Consider the following 21,153-nt stretch of genomic DNA (forward strand, 5'->3'; position numbering starts at 1 on the left):
GAACATTGGGATACATGTGTCTCTTTCAATTCCTCAGGGTGTATGCCCAGGAGTGGGATTGCTGGGTCATATGGCAGTTCTATTTCCAGTTTTTTAAGGAATCTCCACATTGTTCTCCATAGTGGCTGTACTAGTTTGCATTCCCACCAACAGTGTAAGGGTTCCCCTTTCTCCACACCCTCTCCAGTATTTATTGCTAATAGATTTTTGGATAGCAGCCTTTCTGACTGGCGTGAAATGGCACCTCACCGTGGCTTTGATTTGCATTTCTCTGATAATGAGTGATGTTGAGCATCTTTTCATGTGTTTGTTAGCCATCTGTATGTCTTCTTTGGAGAAATGTGTGTTTAGTTCTTTGGCCCACTTTTTGATTGGGTCATTTATTTTTCTGGAATTGAGCTGCAGGAGTTGCTTGTATATTTTTGAGATTAATTCTTTGTCCATTGCTTCATTTGCAATTATTTTCTCCCATTCTGAAGTCTGTCTTTTCACCTTCCTTATAGTTTCCTTTGTTGTGCAGAAGCTTTTAATTTTAATTAGGTCCCATTTGTTTATTTTTGCTTTTATCTCCAATATTCTGGGAGGTGGGTCATAGAGGATCCTGCTGTGTTTTATGTTGGAGAGTGTTTTGCCTATGTTTTCCTCTAGGAGTTTTATAGTTTCTGGCCTTACATTTAGATCTTTAATTCATTTTGAGTTTATTTTTGTGTATGGTGATAGAAAGTGTTCTAGTTTCATTTGTTTACAAGTGGTTGACCAGTTTTCCCAGCACCACTTGTTAAAGAGATTGTCTTTTCTCCATTGTAGTTTCTTGCCTCCTTTGTCAAAGATAAGGTGTCCATAGGTGTGTGGATTTACCTCTGGGCTTTCTATTTTGTTCCATTGATCTGTATTTCTGTCTTTGTGCCAGTACCGCACTGCCTTGATGACTGTGGCTTTGTATTAGAGACTGAAGTCAGGCAGGTTGATTCTTCCAGTTCCATTCTTCTTTCTCAAGATTATTTTGGCTATTTGAGGTTTTTTGTATTTCCAAACAAATTGTGAAATTATTTCTAGTTCTGTGAAAAATACCGTTGGTAGCTTGATAGGTATTGCATTGAGTCTATAGATTGCTTTGGATAGTATACTCATTTTCTCTGTATTGATTCTTCTGATCCATGAAGATGGTATATTTCTCCATCTATTTGTATCCTCTTTGATTTCTTTCACCACTGTTTTATAGTTTTCTATATATAGTTCTTTTGTTTCTTTAGGTAGATTTATTCCTAAGTATTTTGTTCTTTTTGTTGCAATGGTGAATGGAATTGTTTCCTTAATGTCTCTTTGTTTTCTCATTGTTAATGTATAGAAATGCAAGGGATTTCTGTGTGTTGATTTTATATCCTGCAACTTTACTATATTCATTGATTAGCTCTAGTAATTTTCTAGTAGAATCTTTAGGGTTTTCTATGTAGAGGATCATGTCATTTGCAAACAGTAAAGGGGAATTTCTTAAACAAGATAACAAAAAGTACAGAACCTTAAAGAAACTTTTCATAGTTTCTGCCTTAAATTTGAGAACTTTTATTCCTTTTTACACCATAGAAAAGAATGAAAGACAAGTTACAAACTGACAAAAGTTTCAGCATACACATTACCTTCAAATTATTAGAGCACATAATACATAAAGCATACTTTTGAAGGAAAAAACATGTTATTCAATTTTAAAAGGGAGGAAATGAACAGTTATTTCACAGAAGAGATCTGAATGGCCAGTAAGCATATCAAAAAATGTTCCATCTTATTAGTAATCTTGAAAATGGAAATTAAAACAACAGCTGGGCACCATTGCACACCCACCATATTAAATGCAATACGGCCGTATTGAATGTTGTTGAGGGTGTGGAGGTTAGAAGCATATGCATTGATAACAGGCGTGTAAACCAACACAGTTACTTTGGAAAGCAACGTGTCAGTCACTGATCATTGATCCTGAACATTCCCAAGACTATGCCTATCTGGTTCTGTACCATCTTTCTTTTGTTCTGCTTCTATCCTCAGCCCAGTTGGTCAGTATGTGCCATCAGTTTTTCCTCAAAAGTGTTTCCTGGATCGGTCCTTTCTTTTAGCTCCTAGCTACCCTCTTACTCAGGCATCCCTCCTTCCAGGTTCCCACCACACTGCTAGACAGCTTGCTTCCCTGTAGCCCACACCACATATTGCTTTTCTTCAGGCTACCGCCTTCATCATCTCATTTCCTTCTCCTGACATCTGTTGCTTTTCAAGGCCAGACTTTCCATCTGTGCTTCTCTCCATCAGTAATCTCTCTCTTACCAGAGAGAGAGATTTTTGCCCTCAGCACAAGTGCTCCACATCTTGAAAAGCCCTCCTCTTAATCCTCTTGTGTCAACCACCATCTCTGTATGAGGAGACAGAAGAAAACAGTACACTAGTAACCCCTTTCACTCCCTGATTCTATTTAAGCTGGCTCTTGGCCCCTCACTTAACTGAAACTGCCTCTCTAGAAGGTCAGTAATGATTTCAAACCCAGTTGAAGCCCTTTCTCACTCCATAATGTTCCCTGACATTCACTCATTTTATTGTGAAGTTACATCATGTAGGCAAAAGCATGTATAACACATGCACATGGCTTAAGAATAATAATGAATTCAACACCTACATCTTATCACCCTCATCATAAATATAACACTTGGTAAGTCTGAAGCCCCTGATGAAAGAGAACAATGTGGGGTCAGCCCCTAACCATCCTGCTTATCCTCCATGCTGATGCCCCTGGAAGGCCCCCGCAGGCCTCCCATAGCCCATTTATCTAGAATCTCCTCTCCTGCTATGATGGGGCAGCTAAAAACAGGGGATCAAGTTTGCCTCTGGGACTAATGGGAGGGTTTCACACCATGTTTCAAGTCTGAACTTCCAGAAATAAGTTCCTGCCTTTGTAGTCAGCCTGCAAGTGACTCCAGTCCAAGAAATGGGCGACTTTTCACTCTCTGCGTATTTAACTTAAAAGTGATCACCATGTGAGAAGTTATGCAGTCTGCTTCTGTTGCAGTTTCATTTAGTCCAATTTCCTGAGATATGTTACCCCCTAGAGAAATGAATTGGACTGCCTTTTCAATTCTGAGTGTGATAAAACTTCTGGTACTGTTTTTATGTTATTATAGAAGAATTCTAGTTACCTTGTTTTAGACTCATTCCTTTTAAGGCATCTTCTCAATGTCTCAAATTCAGTGGAGGGCATCAGGCTTTTAGATATTCAGTGTGAACTAAGCTGGTTTCTAAAGGAATCAGTGGAAAGATATAGGTGCACATCTGAACCTGAGTTAGGATGACATCTGCTTGCTTCATATGGTGATCTGATTTATCCACATGTTTGTATTAATTAAGATTTCACAACTCCCCCAAAGCTAGCTATAGCTACAAAGGGCCAGACATTAAAGAAATTGTCAATTTTTTAACGTCTGATCCTTAGTAGATATAGCTAGCTTTGGGGGAGTTGTGAAATCTTAATTAATATAAACATGTGGATATATCAGATCACAGGGAACTCTGCTCAATGTTATATGGCAGCCTGGATGGGAGGGGAGTTTAGGGGAGAAGGGATACATGTATATGTATGGTCAAGTCGTTTTGTTGTTCACCTAAAACTATCACAATGTTGTTAATTGGCTATACACCAATACAAAATAAAAAACTTAAAAATTAAAAAAAAAAGAAATTGACTTTAAAAGCTATCCTGTTTTGGAAATATTTCTGAAGAGCTTTGAAGCTAATTGTAAGGGAGATTTCACAGCTCACCTATTCAGCAGCCTTCCTAAGAGCATGTAGCAGTGGAGACACCTTCTGGAGCTTTTATAGAAGTGGTCATTTATCACGGAAATCCCTCTGGAGAGCGTCAAGGTAGACTCTGGGCACACCCCCCCACTCTTACCTTCCAGCAAAACTGTAGGAAGTCCCTTCAGGGGCAAGGTCAACTGTGTCTTGCTTTCCATATTTAGATACAATCAGAATGGGTCCCTCCTCTTCCAGGGAAAGCTTCTAGACAATGCACTGTATGTTCCTTATGTTGTAGATTCCAATTACTTTTACAATGAAGAAAAAAAAAGGCCTACTTTATGAGTCACTGACTTGGGCATGGCCTGGCATTAAGTAACCAAGGAGGAGCCTTCTGTTGTCCAGTAAAGCTTTGAAGAGCATTAGCTTTGGAGCCAGGCTGACTTAGCTCAGCCACTGACTTACTCTCTGAGTTTTGTCATCTGAAGACTGAAGACCATCATCATACCTACCTCATCAACCTGTTGTGAGGATTTAATTAGGCAGTCCTTGAAGAGAAAGTGAAAGTATTAGTCATTCAGTCATGTCCCACTCATTGCAATCCCATGGACTGTAGCCCACCAAGCTTCTCTGTCCATGGACTTTTTCAGGCAAGAATTCTGGAGTGGATAGCCATTCCCTTCTCCAGGGGATCTTCCCAATCCAGGGATCAAACCCAAATCTCCTGCATTGCAGGAAGATTCTTTATCATCTGAACCACCTGAGTCAGGAAGATTCCCTGGAGAAGGGAATGGCTATCCACTCCAGTATTCTTGACTGGAGAATTCCATGGACAGAGGAGTCTGGTGGGCTTAAGTTCATGGGGTTCCAAACAATCAGACACAACTGAGCAACTAAAACACAGGCAGTCCTTAGTAAGTACTTAATATAATAGTTGAGAGAGAGTAAGAGATGCTAATTGTTGGCTACAATTGCTTTATTCGGGCCTGTCTTAGTCCATTCAGGCTGCTAAAACAACTACTGCAGGCTGAGTGGCTTAAACAACAGACATTTATTTCTTACAGTTTGGGGTAGGGAAGTTGCTCTTAAAGAACCATGGGTGATTCAGTGGATAGCTGTAGGGAGATCCATTGTTCTGGAAGCAGCAGCTCCTTTTGAGAACCTTTAAAAACACAGTATGAGAAACTTGAGTCTCAGCTGTTCTGTTGTGTCTCACCAACTTCTACCTTAGAACAGGTAGGCCAGTTGGAAGCATTCTGGGACATAATAAAGGGCTCAGGCAGGCTGCTTTCCATGTAAGAAAGCGTGTAGGTGCCAGATGGTAGCAGATGATGGTGACGACAGTGCTGTTGACAGTGATGACAGTGATGGAAACTAGAGAGTCAATGAGTTGGGAGTCAGGGCTGGTCACAGTGGAGGTACACGTGACAGGTTAGGTGGGATAGCAGCCACAGTGACAGGAGAGGTGCTCGTCCTCCTGTCGCTTGATTTTTAGTGTTTTCACCTGCCTCTTCCTCTTGGTATTGGGCAAGGAAAGTTGCCAAATGTAGGAGGAACACAGGTGATTGTAGTGTGGCCCCTCAGGTCTCCTCCACTGTTCTATTTCCATCCCCTCTATCTAGCCAGCCACTCAGCCTTGCTCATGGACAGGCTGGGGAGGCGGCAGCAGTGGAGCTGGACCTGGGCTGTGGTCTGTCAGGATGAGCTCCTCACCCCAGGGCCATGGTCCTGCCGTCCCACCTCCTAGTCTGCACAGGGGCGTCCCGCTCCGTCTCCATCTCCATCTCCACCTCCTTGACCAAGATCGCCATTATCTTTTGTCTGAACGTCTATCACTGTTTTCTGTTTGGGCTTCCTGATTCTTACTTTGTTAAAAAAATAATAATATTATAAAAACAGAAAATATCCCATTGGGTTATATTTTCCATCACTGTATATGGCATGGTTCACAGGTTTGGTCATGCTAGGGCTGTCCCCTTCAAATCCCTGCCCCTTTCTACAGCCCAAATGAACTTACTGATCATTTCACTTCCCCATTTAAAACGTTTTGGAAGACTCCCCATTTTCCTGAGGATAAAGTCAGCTCCTTAGTGAGACTTACAAGGCCCTTCAGGGTCAAGCCTTCTGCTCCCTGCCCTCCCCTAATTATGAAAACAAAATGAGAAAATGACCCACAGCAGCCACTGGTGTCCCATCAGTGCTCCTAGCATGGTTTGGAGGTCCAGTTGGTGTTCCAACAATTCAAGGTTATGAATGTGTGCTGTTCAACAACACTGATTTCATTGTTGAGGTATTTTCTCCTACAATTATACCTCCTATTTACATTGCTTGAATTTATAATCTGTGCTACATTAAGCAAACCACACATCTTTACTTGTTAGATCTTATCAGGTGGTTTTTTACATTCCCATTCTTCCTCTCAGCTATCTGACCTACGCTTTTCTCAATTTCTTAAACCACCCTCTCTCTTTCCCTCCTTCCTGCCCTTCCTCCAACACTGCACCTCGCAAACTGCCCTAGATTAGATAGCACCACCCCCCCTCCAATTCCTGCTGCTAAAGGGAGCAGATTATAATCATCGCTTTAAATCACATTAAAAGTAGGCAAATTTCGGAGCCTCTCTGAGCACAAACACAAAGCCTCAGCCATGTTTCCATATTTATTGCCCGGCTTTGTGGTCTTATACTTGCTGATCTTTCCACATTGGGAAGCAAATGACAGACGAAACAGATGGGACTTGCTCAGCACCTTCCCCATCGGCACTCGGCACTCGCTCTGCCACATGAGCGGGAGAGGTGGACTGCAGACATGCACAAAGGGAAGACAGCCTGCCTTAGCCCTTCATCGTGACCCAGAAGGCAGAGTCCCACTGCCCACCCATGCTGAGGTGGGACACAGCTGCATAGCTGAGTCTGTAGGGGATGAAAAGCATAACCTCCTAGGCAGCTCAGAGTGGGTGAGGCAGCTCCCACTGAGCCAGGGCAGTGCTCCAGAGAAAGGTGTAACCAGCACCCACAGCACCCAGGGATGGGTGCATCATCCTAGTGCACCTAGCCTGTGCACCATCAGCCTCTGCTGCTGTCAGTAATTTCAAAAAATATTAAACATGAGCCAAATAAAGCATACCTGCAGGACCTTTTAATCCAGTCAGTGGCCATTTTTACCCTCTTACATGGACGCTCCCAGAATCCAAGTTTCAATGAATCAGCAAATTAAAAGTCACTGTCTACTGCAAGGGTACCCCTCTTTTTCAAGACCTTGTCTGCACCGCAGAGACTTCAGTGGCTGTGCAACGTACACCATTCCATCTCCAAATGTGGTCTAAACCACAATACACAGCATTACCTGAAACACCAGCCTGTTCTTCAGTTTTTTGTTTTGATGGAACACTGCATCCGGTGAAGGGAGACCAGGAAAGAAGAGTGGTGGACTTCTTTTAATTTGTAACACAAAAGATTGCATCGATCGTAATTTACCCATGAATTGAAAATAAAACATGAAGAAGGAAATCGCTGAGCCCAAGCCAATGTGGCTGACGGACAGTGTGTCTGACATTGACACAGCCCTGTCACAGCTGAGGGGAGGGTTTCTTTGCTGGCTCCTTCAGCAATCCTGACTTGGGCAGCTCTGCAACTGGAGCAGTATTGATTTTCCTTGTTTGCCACGAATTCGCTTTTAAAAATAACTGAATCTAATCCTGTTTGGGTCAGCATAACAGGAAAGTAATCATCTGTTCCTGAGAGCAAAATGAAATTTGATCCAAAAAACTCTCCCACCATTCTATATCAATTCTTTGAAGCAGGTTTTCCATTTTAATGATAAGTTAAAGCCTTCATTATGATGAAGCTTTCTTTGTCTGCTGCCTGTTAGCAGTGGGGCAGCCTTACTAGTCTCCTTTGTTTCCAAAAGACCTCTTGCCTTCCCAATATCTAGGTAGCATTGTCAGCTGAGGTGTTGTTTTCCCTCAGGTCTGCAGACACTCTACAGCTTTGTATTTTTACTTTTCAGATATTCCCATATGCTTTTTTTCCCCATCCAAACCACATCCTAGGGGGGTGCAAATTTTGAATAAGAGTGCTGTTATGTGGGGCAGGGACCTGCAGAGTCTCCCCAGAGAGTCTGCTGCCCTGGGGTGATTTAATAAATGCTCTAAATCACCCTCTGCTGGTCTTCACTGTCCCGAGCTGGTTAGGCTGAGTGACAGTCCCACATTAATTATCAGCTCCAGCCCTTTACTGTCCTCTGGCTTTTCCTACACATGATGGGTCCTAAATTTGGCTCTACATTAGAATCAACCTGGGAAAACATTAAACATCTAACTCCTGGGCCCTACTGAGACCTGAAGAATCAGAATTTATCCAAGGATGAGGTTCCGGAGTCTAATGAGCCTCCCAGCACCCAGTCCCTCTGTCCTTTGCCTAGAATGGTATGATTTCAGCCCAAGATAATGTCAGCCAGAGACATCTGACCTGAAAGGAGCCAAATGGAAGCTTGTGGAAGATGAAAAGAGCTTTTCCATGCCCTTATAAGGCCATCCTGGGTGAGGATGGAGGTGGAGGTGCAGAAGAGCTAAATTACCCTGCTTGCTGCCTACCTGTTCTTGTTCAACCATCCTTCCATCCATCCAGTCAGACCTGTATTGAGCTCATGCCCCGTGTCTAAGACCCTTGGCTTTGTGAGTGGTGAAGAGGAAAGACTTTGAACCCTGCCCTCCAAGAGTTCACAGTGCTTGGGTGGTGCTAGTCCAGTGTTTCCCCAAGAGGAAACCGAACTGGTCTCTCTTCTTGAAAAGAGCAAGCGGGAGTCAACTCAAGTCTTCACCAGGCAAGAAAGTAATGACATTAATTTTTCCCATCATGCTGATTTTTCTAAATGTGGTAGATAAAACTAGTTTTTAATTTACTGTAATGATACAAGGTTTTCCTTGAAAATAAGCCTACTGATTAACACCACAATGTGCCTTTGCTTCATACTCATTTGAATAGTTACAATTTAAAATACTGAATACCAAATATGGGTGAAGACGTGGGCCAACCAGAACTCTCATCACTGGGGGTGGTAGTGTAAATTGGTGTAAAGTTACTTTGGGAAATGGGCACTTGCCTATAATTTTAAACATATATATACCATACAACCCAGCAGTTCCCTTTCTTGGAATTTACCTGAGAGGAATGGAAACATAATGTCCACAGAAAGACAAGTACTCATTTGTTCTTAGCAACTTTATAGTATTAAAAGCTGGAAAAAGCCAAGGTGTCTTATCAACAAGATGATGGATAAACACTCTAGTCATCACACATACTGTGAAATACTGCTCAGTGATGAAAAAGAAGAGACTACTGCCCCTTGCTACAGTATAGATGATTCTCAAAACTACTATGCTGAGCAAAAGAAGTCAGACACAGAAGAGTACATATTTAGGATTCCTAAATGAAACTGTAGGCACAGCTTAATGTACAGTGATAGAAAGCTGATGAGTGTTCATCTGGAGGCAGGGTTGGGGGTTGACTGGGCAGAGGCAGAAGGGAACTTCTTAAGATGATGAACATTTTAAGTGCTATGTACATTAATACAGTAGTGATTGTATTGGGAAGGGGTGTGTGTGTGTGTGTGTGTGTGTGTGCGCATATATATATATGCAAAAATTCATCAAACTGTATGTTTAAAGTGAATGTTAGCTATACCTCAATAAAATGGATTTATTAAGTGATACTCAAAAAGGTAGAAATCATGAAGTCGGAGGGTAGTGGAACATCTGAAGTTTAGGAAATGGCACTCAGGTGAAGTGGACAGTATCCTAAAAAATGTGCATGTGAGATGCTGTGAAACTTCAAAGGAAGATGGGAAGTGGTGGGAGCTTCATAAAATAGATAACATTTCTCCTGAACCTCTTAAGAAAAAGTAGACAGCACATGGGGTCAGAATAAATATCTAAGTGAAATTGGGTTGAAATTAATATCAGGGGCCTGAGATGGGAGAGGAGAGGTATCCTTAAAAAAGCCCCTACACCCTGGGAAAACAGTAAGAATGAGGGTGACCCCACCACTTTGGCCTTTATGAGGTCCTTTCTGTGAAAACTGAACATAAGACCTGGACGTAAGGCCTTTAGTACCAGCTGGTGCAGTCACCCGCTTTCCCCCTCGGCCCTTGGGGGCTCTGAGAACTTGAGTGGTGACAAAGCAAACTGGCTAGGCTAGGACCAGGGTGAGGCAGTCAAGCCACCCAGAGCAAGCATGATGGGAGGCGGGGTCCCACAAGGGCTAAGCCCTCACTAACAGGACCTGGGAGTGCGTGCCTCACAACCTTACCCTGCTTTCTGCTAAGCTGGGAGCAGGAGCCCGAGTGACTCATTAATTCCAAGCTGTGCCTGCGTGTCTCTGCAGGCCATGCACTGTGTTAGAGGTCGTGTTAGATACAAGTCCCCAGTGAGCTCACGGTCTAGCAGGAAGGGAGAGAACAGTGTGTGAGGGGAAGCCCGGGTGCCACGGGTTCTCAGAGGAAAGACACTTGACCCATATCGGAAGGGGCTGATCAGCAAACTTTTGGAGAACGTGAAACCTCAGTTATGAAGTGAGGAAGATCAGTCCAAGAGAGGGATGGGGCAGTCCCGTCTCGACCTACCTGGTCTAGGAGTTGGAGTTTGGCCTCCAAAAAAGAGCCCACCAGGCACTGACCTGCAACAGCTGACGTGACTGAGTTTCCCCACCCACCCTGTGTTTTGTAGGTTTGCGACAAAGAAGCCTGACAGTGCCCCCTTGTCCCAGGAGGAGTCCACCCCAGTGACCTTGGCATCCATCAGCTCGGCTGCAGTCCCAGCAATAGAGTCCCCCGAGATCGACCTAAGTGATTTTGTTAAGTAAGTGCCAACTCAAAGCCACAGTGTGTTTCTTTAAATAGCATTCTTTTCTCTACACTGAATTATATTCTCAAACTCATTCTTCGTATCCTTCATTTATTCTTCCAGCATTGTAATGAGTTAGTCCCTTTGCTGGGCATCTGGGATCCAGAGTTAAAAATCATCTCTGCTCTCAGAGAGTGTAGCCTCCTGATTTCCTGAGGGACTGAGCCCTTCCTATCATGTTGCCTTCTCCATCTGCCCTAGGTCTGCAGCCATGGTCAGGTCAAGTTTGTTTAGAAGGCAGAGAAGGATGTGACAATGGGCCAAACCTTGTAGTCTCACGATAAAAATGTTCCAATAAATGATGAAGCTTAACATTGAGCACTTGGGGGGCACATCCAAATTGTCTGAAGGGTTGCCCGAGCTTTTGAGAACTTCTGTAAGTCAGATAAGGGCTTCATAGGCCAGGAAAAAAGGGTTGAGGCCTCTGGAAAATTGGCCAGTTTGATGCCTTAGACTTCATGTTTGGGGCAGGGAGTAACAGAGCACTGACCAGCTTGAGAAAAGTGTCTCTTGAGTGAGAACCTCACTTATTCTTTGGGGTGCAGCAGAGGAGAGAGGAAGACAGGGCCGTCATGCAGCTGAAGACTGTGTTGTGATGGTGGCTGAATGAGTGATTCTCCACATTTCATTAAACTCCCTAGGACTATTATTGTGGATGAAGAAGTTGGATCTGAAGAAAGAGAAAACAAAAAAGCACAAGTGCCTGCCCTGGCCATCTCAGACGTATGGTTTCCTCTCTCTGGGGCGAGTGGGCTATGAATCTTTTTCTGGGTCACTTTCCAACCAAACACCCACAGAACCATCACCTCAGTGACAATCCAGACACCTCAGCACATAGATTTTCTCTGTAACTAATGGAAAAGCCAGTTACCCTTGACCGTGGCCATCATGCATTCTTCCCGGCCCCTAGATAGAGGCTACAAAAGGAAAACTGTCTTACATGGTAAAAAAAAAAAAAAAAGAAGAGCAAGAGAGTTTATGAATTTATACACTTAAATTCTCCTTCTAGAATGATGGCCTAAGGAAATAATCAGGAATGATTATTACAATATACAATACAATATGTATATTGTATATCCATAGATGCATATACAAAGGTGTATGTAAAAATAGCAAAAAAAAAGAATTGAGAAAATAAATTGCTTTGTGTCCATGATGATCTCCAATCTTTTAAAATAGGATTTGTCTCAATAGTGGCAGAGTGGGGGGAAGCAAGCATTTTCACACTTTGTAGGTAGGGGTGTGAATTAGCGGAGCCTTTTTGACAGGCAATTTTGCAGGTGTATCAAAATTTAATGGACAAGGAAATGGCAACCCACTCCAGTATTCTCACCTGGAACATCCCATGGACAGAGAAGCCTGGCAGGATAGAGTCCATGGGGTTGCAAAGAGTTGGACATCACTTAGCGACTGAGCACATCAAAACTTAAAATGCACAGTTCCTCTACTACAGTACTGTTCTACACATATACCTTTAGGTTTATATAATGACAGGTAACTATCCTTGTACATAGCAGCTTTATTGGAAAAAGGAAGAAAAATTGAAAACCACTTAATTCTCCCAATGAGAGACTGGTTGAATATATTACATCTGCACAAGGCAATACTATGAAGTCCTTTTTTAGAAAATGAGAACTTTTTTCTTTTTACTGATTTGGAGTAATCCCTGATACATTAAGTAAAAATACTACATGTTCTGTTTTTTAAAGTATTTTAAATTATGCCTGTAAAGAATATTTAGTCATATGGGAAGGTGTCAATCATGCTATAATGTTAACTGAAAAATCAGAATATAAATGTATCTCTATATACTCACACTATGCACACACACATATATAAATCTGCAGAATAACCTAATGATTGATTTGTATTTTGACCTTTTAAGCTTTCTGTGTATTTTTAAGATGTCATAGAAAATTTAAGAATATAGAAAAATGAAAGCAAAAATTTTCAAAATCCCACCACTCATAGAAAAACTTTAGCACTTAACCTCCCAGATATCTCTATTTGCATATGAAAATCTGAGTGAATTTATACACACTCACACTTGCAGGTGTGATACATAGGCATATGTAATATGACACAGATGAGATGAGATGGCTGGATGGCATCACCAACTCGATGGACATGAGTTTGAGCAAGCTCCGGGAGTTGGTGATGGACAGGGAGGCCTGGCGTGCTGCAGTCCATGGGGTCTCAAAGAGTTGGACATGACTTGAGTTACTGAACTGAACTGAATATTACACAAATGGAACTGCGCGTCATCCCTGGTCCATAAATGCACACTGCATCATCCTCCACAGATAGAGGTACCACACACACTTCACTTAAAGCGACCCCCCTACCTGCCTAGTGATAGGCATTTAGTTTACTTCCAGAGTTTTGCTGGAAGTTCAGTTTCCTCTTGGGGAAACACTGGGCTAGCACCACCCAAGCACTGTGAGCTCTTGGAGGGCAGGGTTCAAAGTCTTTCCTCTTCACCACTCACAAAGCCAAGGGTCTTAGACACGGGGCATGAGCTCAATACAGGTCTGACTGGATGGATGGATGGATGGATGGAAGGATGGTTGAACAAGAACAGGTAGGCAGCAAGCAGGGTAATTTAGCTCTTCTGCACCTCCACCTCCATCCTCACCCAGGATGGCCTTATAAGAGCATGGAAAAGCTCTTTTCATCTTCCACAAGCTTCCATTTGGCTCCTTTCAGGTCAGATGTCTCTGGCTGACATTATCTTGGGCTGCAGTAAACACCCTTGTACATACATCTTCGGCACTTGCCCAGTTATCTCCTGGCGGGAAGGGGCGTGAGGCTGGTGAGGGGAAAAGTGCTATTTTTAAAATATATGCAACCTGCTGCATTTTTCTGTCAGTGAAGAGGAGGAGCACATTGATAACAAATTATGAATGCTTACAAGTTTTTCCTCACACCTCAAATCCCTAGGGATTGAAAATGAACTCTGCTGAAACAGAAAGAATAGATGTGAACCAGAGCCACAGGGAGTTGCAGGAATCCCCATGGAGCTTTGAACGGGATGAAATGTTTTCCATTGGGGTAGAAGAAGTAAGTTAACACCTCATGGGCCCTAAAGTCATCTGATACTAACTGTTCTTACTGAGCACCTGCCCCCAAGTTAGAAATTGAAATTTTCCCAAGCACTATTACTGCCTTATCATCATGTATTATCAGAGTGCTGAGTTAGTCACCTTTCGTAGAATCAAGCAAGGTAAAGTGAGGAGTCAGTCTGTAAGTTGGCTGAACTTTAGCCTACCCTTTGCAGACCCTCCTGTGGAATGACTTTCTCTGCAGGTGTTTGATATTTTGCCCCTCTATGGAGTGCTGCGGCCACACAGTAGCCACCAGATATCGTTCACCTTCTATGGACACGGTGACATCACTGCACAGGCTAAGGCTTTGTGCGAAGTGGAAGGAGGACCCACCTATGAGATCGTACTAAGGGGAGAGGCCTCCCTGGTCAACTATTCCTTTGACACCAAGGATATTAACTATGGATTACAGGTATTGCCAGCCATCGGGAGGAGGGTTTCTGGGTTTGCCTTCAATATTGGCCAAAGTCCTTGTGCTCTCATCGCTCCTGGAACCTGCAGTCTTCCTAGTCTCACCATCACCCCTGTCCTTGATCCCTAATCTGCTTCCTAACCCTGATCATCCTCCTACTGCCAACCACGTGGCAGATATTTTCACTTGCTTTTCTTATTGTCTCCTCAAATTCTGCATGTTAGACCTTAAAATTTGGATCTTTATTCTCAATCCAAAAGCCCACCAGCTTCTTTCTTTCTTTCAGTAGGACCACTCCTTTCTCAGCCCCTTGAGTTTATGACCTCTATGGGATTTTCCACTGCACTGTGTCCCTCACCTCCCCACATCCTTACACCCTCCAGGGTTTGTTCCTTCATCAAGCATAATTCTTCTGAGCTGGTTTTCCTTTCCCATCACCAACGCAGTTATCACACTCCAGGATCTAATCAAGCCATGCCTAAATTACTACTCAAACTATGATGTGTATACGAATCACCTGGAGTCCTGTTCAAGTGCAGATTCTGATTCAGTAGGTCCACGATGGAGCCTGAGACTCTGCATTTCTAACAAGCTCCCAGGTGATGTCGATGCTGCTGGTCCACGGACCCATGGAGATAAGGGATTACAATGCATTCCTGGCTTCTACCTATAATCCATCTAAATATCACTGTCAGATAGATTTCCCCCAGATTACATTTTCATGCCATCAGTCCCTGAACAGTTAATCCCAGAGGCATTTGGAAAAGCAGCATAGAGAAGAGAACATTGCTTTGTGGTCAGAAGAACTGGGAGGTTATCTTACTTTTACTTCCTACTGACTGTGACTGTCACCAGCCTCTCAAAATCTCAGCGTCCCTCATCTATAAAATGGGAATGGGGTAGCAATTCCTATTTTACCAAGTGGTTATGGTTTCTCTAGTGTCTTGTCAGTACTGTGCCTGGATCAGAGAATGCATTCAATCATGAGTCACTCTGTGGATCAGAGCCAGGTTCCTCCACCTGGGTAAGGGTATCCTAAGTCCCTCTATTAACTGATACTCCCTACATATTGAACTTTGTTTCTCATGATTTCCCACTATAAACCATTTATTAATTTATAGTCAGACTGGTTTACCCACTAGCCATAATGCACCCCAGCGCTTTCTGCATCTTTCCATTTGTATTATCCCTTTCATCCTCCACTCTGCCAACTCCAAACACACACATACTGTGAGACCCAGCTCAGCTCCATCCCTCCGTTACCTTCCACCTGCACTATATTCTCTTGGCACTTAAGTATACTCTTTGCCATAATATAATAATATAATGTGCTTTCTAAATCTTGCTTTGGAATAATTGTCAATTCTATGTCTGTACAGCTTCTCTTCCCAATTAGGATTAGTGTTATGTACTCAGATACTGTATCTCCTACAAAATTTTAATGGGGATTAGACTCCCCATTATATAGCCACTGCATGTATTATTACTGAATTGCATGTGTACATGTATAAGTTAAAAACTGTGCTGAAAATCAAATTCACCCAACACCTATTGACATGTTGACTAAATAGAATTCTCTTTCACTCCTTATCTCCAAGGTCTTCTGGGTGATTGGTTCTGGCTCAGCTCAGAGTACTTCCTTTGAAGCAGCTAGTTCTTGCCCTAGTTTATTCTAAGAGCCCCATAAGTGGCTTCAGTTTGTGATTATTGGACCTTTTGGATTGTGTTAGCAAAATCTCAGGAAAAAGAGCATGTCTGGCCTATTTCTCCCATGGCTCTCTGTAAAAATAGAAACATTCACTCTAGAAAATTCTGAACTCAAATCTTATCCAAATCTTCTTAATGTAAAAAATCTCACTTTAAGATCCTCTAATATGAATTCCTTGTGGTGAAGAAAGAGGTCTAAGGAGGTTACCCACAGCTGTACTAAACTAAATTAGCTGTTAGAAGACCTAAGACTAGAACCAGACTCTAGGATCCAGTGCTCCTCCCACCCAGGAGGCACCTGGTTGTGCTACTAAAATGTGGATTGGCCAGCATCTACCCCCTGGAGGAGGGCCCGGCAACCCGCTCCAGTATTCTTGCCTGGAGAATCCCATGGACAGAGCAGCGTGGCGGGCTACAGCCCGTGGGGTCTCAAAGAGTCAGACACAACTGAACAAACTTAGTACACAGCACACACCTCATGGAAAATGAAATATGTGTATGTGAGGTATGCTTGTCTACCCACCTCGGTCAGAATGACGGCAGAATCTCGGAGGGTGGGTGGCAGGGGAGTCACTCTGCTCCTTTTTCTCCTCTCAAGCTGTTCGACCATGTCACAGAGAGTGAAATCACACTCAAGAACACTGGGAAAGTTGGCTTTGAGTTCAGGGTTCTGACTGACCCCCAGTCTTCACCAGACAGCCTTCTACCAGGAGTGCCACTCATCCAGCCTCTCTCAGTAAGTAGCCTACCCCACACCCACCCATGACAGCCACTGATCATGGTAGGAGGGGCCCAAACTCAAACCTGCAAGCCACACCCTAGAGTGTATATATAAAATGGTATATAACAATATATAAAGTTTCATTTTATGCATTTTTATTTTTGTGTTATTCAAGACACAAGATTTAATGACTATTAAGTGTTCTTCCTGGACTGTATATTTTACCTATTTTAAATAACCACTTTCTTCCCTTTTAATGCTGTTTACTTTGAGTTCTTCTTTGTTTATTAATATTAATTCACAATATTAATATCACATCTTTTGAAGTAGCATTGTAACTGTCTTTCACAAGGTTTGGTATGTTGTTTTTACTGTGGTTTGGTTCTAGACATTTTATAGCAATCAAGAGTGTATCTTTTTCTTAGTTATATGTTCATTCCATCATTCTGGCTTCCTGGTAGCTCAGCTGGTAAAGAATCTACCTGCTATGCAGGAGACCCTGGTTTGATTCCTGGGTTGTGAAGATTCCTTGGAGAAGGGATAGGCTTCCCACTTCAGTGTTCTTGGGTTTCCATGGTGGTTCAGACAGTAAAGAATCCGCCTGTAATGCGGGAGACCTGGGTTCAGTCCCTGCATTGGGAAGATCCCCTGGAGGAGGGCTTGGCAACCCATTCCAGTATTCTTGCCTGGAGAATCCCCATGGACAGAAGAGCTTGGCAGGCTCCAGTATTCTTGCCTGGAGAATCCCCGTGGACAGAGGAGCCTGGTGGGTTACAGTCCATGGGGTTGCAAAGAGTCAGACATGACTGAGCGACTCAGCATACAGCACACCTTCATCCTGAGGATCTGTGTCTTTCATTTCTTATCTCTTCAAGTATTGCTTCTACCCTACTTCCTCTAGTCTGTCTCTAGTCTGCTAAAGCAAATGTTAGATATATGTTGGACCTTCTCACTCTGTCCATGTTTCTTAACCTATATTGCACATGTGTATCTCTTTACTGTTTATCTCTCTATACTGTTTTCTAGATAACTACCTCAGCTCTTTCAGTTAACTAATTTTCTTTTCAGTTGAGTATAATCTACTGTTTAACCCTACTCTCTTAATTTCAGAAATTCCATCTGATTCACCACTTTCACTTGGGATTTTAATTTCTTCATTTATCACTAATCATTTTGTACATTCTTTTAAAATTTTCTAATTGAGTTATTATTATTCCTATTTATGTGACTGTTGACTCTCTTTCATTATCAGTGCTTTCCCTGTATGATATGTAATCTTTGACTTGGGGTCATCTTCAGCTGAGATTGTTCTCTCTAAGAGAGCCTCATTCACCCTGGATTGTAATGTGATGCTACCAACAGCATTGCACTTGTTTTTGCCAGGTACCTCAAAGGGTCAGATTTTGAGTTAATACTTTGACCTGGATTAACCACAGTGATCTGTCAGTGTACATTAAGACTCCTTAAGTTTGCATGACTCAGGCTTTTTCTTATCTTCATTCTCTCATTTTTCCTCAAAGAATATACATCAATTGTAACATCAAAAGACAATAAAATATGTTAAAAAAAATTATTAGAGGCCCCTTCAAAGATGACTTTTAAAGCACTTCTAAATAACTTGAATCTATAATAGCATTTCCCCTGGTTTATATTCTAGGCTGATTTGCCTTTTCTGGTAGTTTTTTACCATAAAATTCTCCTACTTTTACTTTCTGATTACTGACCTAGAGTCTTTATTTTGTGACTTTATTCACAATATTTAAGATTTATTATATGATATTTGATGTATGTAAAAGATATCCATGTCACATGTGTTTGACTTACAGAGCATTATAAAAAAATGAAGACCCATGTACCTACCACCCATCTTCAAACTCAGAACATTACTAATATATTTGAAATCACTTGTGTGTTGGTGCATGCAGTTCAACATACTGCAATCTACCCAGGCTCTTTTTGTCTCTCATATGCTTTCTGGATACCCCCGGGCCAGCAACCACTAGTCTGAATTTTAAGTTTGTCATTCTCTTTGTAAAATACAGTTTTATTACATATGTATGCATCTTTACATCAAGTACTTTTAGTTTATCACTTTATGAAAACTTCTAAGCACCTGCAATAACCAGGTATTTTTCTAGAACTTGTAATCGAATAGTAAACAAAACATACAGATATACCCTGCCCTCATGGAGATTTTGTTTTATGGGATTTTGCTCTATCTTGAGCTTTATAAAAATGTCATCAGTACCTGTAATTTGTGCAATTTTTCCCCCTAATATTTTGTTTTTAAGGCTAGTCTACATTGTTGCATGTAGCTATAGTTCATTTATTTTCACTAATGTACAATACTCATTTTGTAACTACTACATTGAAAGTAGTTTTCCTTTTCCCTGACAAATCACATTTGGGGATTCCACTCCCCTGCCAAGTTTTGCTGTTAAATAATCCTGCTACAAATACTTTTGTACCTGTGTCCCAGCCAACAGGTGGAAGAGTTTTCACAGAGAATTTTCCTAGGAGTGAAATTTTGAGGTCATAGGCTATGCATTTGTTCAACTTTATAAGGAGGTGCTAACACAGTTTTCATGGTGATTTTTTTCTGTGAAAAATCTGGTGATTTCCCACCAGATGTAAATGAGTTTCTTTTGGTTCATAGTCTTACTGAAATTTGGCAAAGTTTGGCAATCTTATGGTTAAAATTTTTTTCATTATGATCTTAATTTCCATTTCCCTGATTACTTATGAGAATAAGCACTTTCACTGTGTTGACTTGCTGTTCCGCTTTCCTCTTTTATGAAATGCCTGCCCATATTTGCTGCCTCTATTTTCCTATTGTCTGTCATTTTCTCACACCTGCATAGGAATGAATCTTGGGAGAGCAGTGTGAGTGGACACTATGGCATACACTAAGCCCTTGAGATTATTCAGTGCATCAAACTGCTGGAAGCAAGAGTCTATTGTAAATTTTACTTAAAGTTCTCTCTGATCTTTCTGCTGTATAGGGTTTTATCAGTTCCCATAAAGAGCAAGTGTTGAAGGTTTATTACTTACCTGGAGTGCCTGAGATCTTTCAAAGAAGTTTCCAGATACAGATTGCCCACCTGGACCCAGAAAATATTACTCTGAGTGGAGAGGGAATCTTTCCCCGAATCTCCCTCGATCTCCCCAGGAACCTCAAAGGTACTTCTACCCCCTGTAATATTTCCCCACTGGATGACAAGATGCATTCTAGCTGCTTATCAAAAGAGTGCTGGCAGTCTGCATTATTTGTTTGGCAGTCCTCCCTTTTGTGTTATTCCTCAGTTGCAAAACACATCAAGAGTTGAAATTGACTGGATGACCTGAGATGAGTGCAACAAGATATGTCAATGACAGTCCCAAATTAAGACTTTTGGCCAATTTCACCATTATTAAATTACAGAGTGATCAGGACTTCGTACTTCCAAATGCCTTTTCGTCCATGGCATGTTCCTTCCAGCTGCACTGTCTCCCTGAATTGTCACTCATGGTTGGCCATTGAGAAGGCTACAACTAATTTTACTGCAAGGAGTACAATTCTCAAAATATAAACTGTAGAGAGAAGCAACCAAGGTTCCAACCCCTTATGCTGGCACTACTCAGTTTGGGGGCTAATTTAGACTGTTATTAATTGTCTGCCCACATCCCTAACCAAGGCTTTTCTGGGCAACATCCAGCTCCTGGAGCCATCACTGTGTACCAGAGTATTTATGTCATAGCAGATTCTGAAGCTCAACTAAGCAGCTTTTTGAGCCATGGACTGACTCCTGCTCTTTCTTCCTGACATGGGCTGCAGGATGAGGAGTCAAGAGAAACTTGTCACTCTTCAGGTTCCTTGAAACCCACATTCCCTAAGCAGCTTCAGACTAAGCTCTCCCTCCTCAGCTTTTCCTCCTACCCCACTCCCCAAAGTCACTAACTCACCTGTTGATTCATTATATCCCAATTGTCTGCTTCCTGAAAATATGAACACAAATATTAGTAAATCTAAGACCATGTTACTCTCTAGCATCTAGAGTTCCAACCAGACATAGGTTAGTCCAGCTCCACATACAATTTCAAGAAGGAAACCCTTTGCCTCATAGCTGAAAACTGGATGCCAATCTGGCCTCTTTATGGCAGTACACATGTTTAACCAATACAGAGTTATAAAATAATTTAAATCTGAGTATTAGTCGGGTCTTCTCTGTTCCAGTTCACCGCAGTCTCAGCACTTCCTGTGGTTTCACAGAAGACGCTTTAATTACTTTATCTACTTGGGCGTTTGAATTTGTGCTGGCTTACTGGTGAACTTGGGTGTCTGACATTTCTCCCGCCATTGCCCACCCTCCCTGATTCAGGGGGACTGTAGCTTATTTAGTTGTAGTTAAAGCAACTTGAATCAAATATGTTCTTTTAGTTAATAGATAATCACTAAACATGAAGACCACCCTAAGGGTGACCATCCACTTGGGTTTGTCCAACATGGAGAGGTTTCCCAAGTGGTACAGCCATCTGTGCTTAAATTGGCAAAATATCA

The 21,153-nt window shown here is 42.1% G+C and overlaps 1 protein-coding gene across 1 annotated transcript in view; it reads left to right on the top strand.

The window, feature by feature from the left end:
• Window positions 1-21,153, top strand: part of LOC136157473 (hydrocephalus-inducing protein homolog) — a 177,825-nt gene that overhangs the window by 61,978 nt on the left and 94,694 nt on the right. The window contains exons 9-14 of the mRNA XM_065919347.1: window positions 10,496-10,627; window positions 11,314-11,395; window positions 13,613-13,732; window positions 13,979-14,188; window positions 16,494-16,631; window positions 19,619-19,796. Of these exons, the coding sequence (XP_065775419.1) occupies window positions 10,496-10,627; window positions 11,314-11,395; window positions 13,613-13,732; window positions 13,979-14,188; window positions 16,494-16,631; window positions 19,619-19,796 (860 nt within the window). The remainder of the gene's footprint in view (window positions 1-10,495; window positions 10,628-11,313; window positions 11,396-13,612; window positions 13,733-13,978; window positions 14,189-16,493; window positions 16,632-19,618; window positions 19,797-21,153) is intronic.

This window comes from Muntiacus reevesi, chromosome 2, assembly GCF_963930625.1.
Source record: "Muntiacus reevesi chromosome 2, mMunRee1.1, whole genome shotgun sequence".
NCBI lineage: Eukaryota > Metazoa > Chordata > Mammalia > Artiodactyla > Cervidae > Muntiacus > Muntiacus reevesi.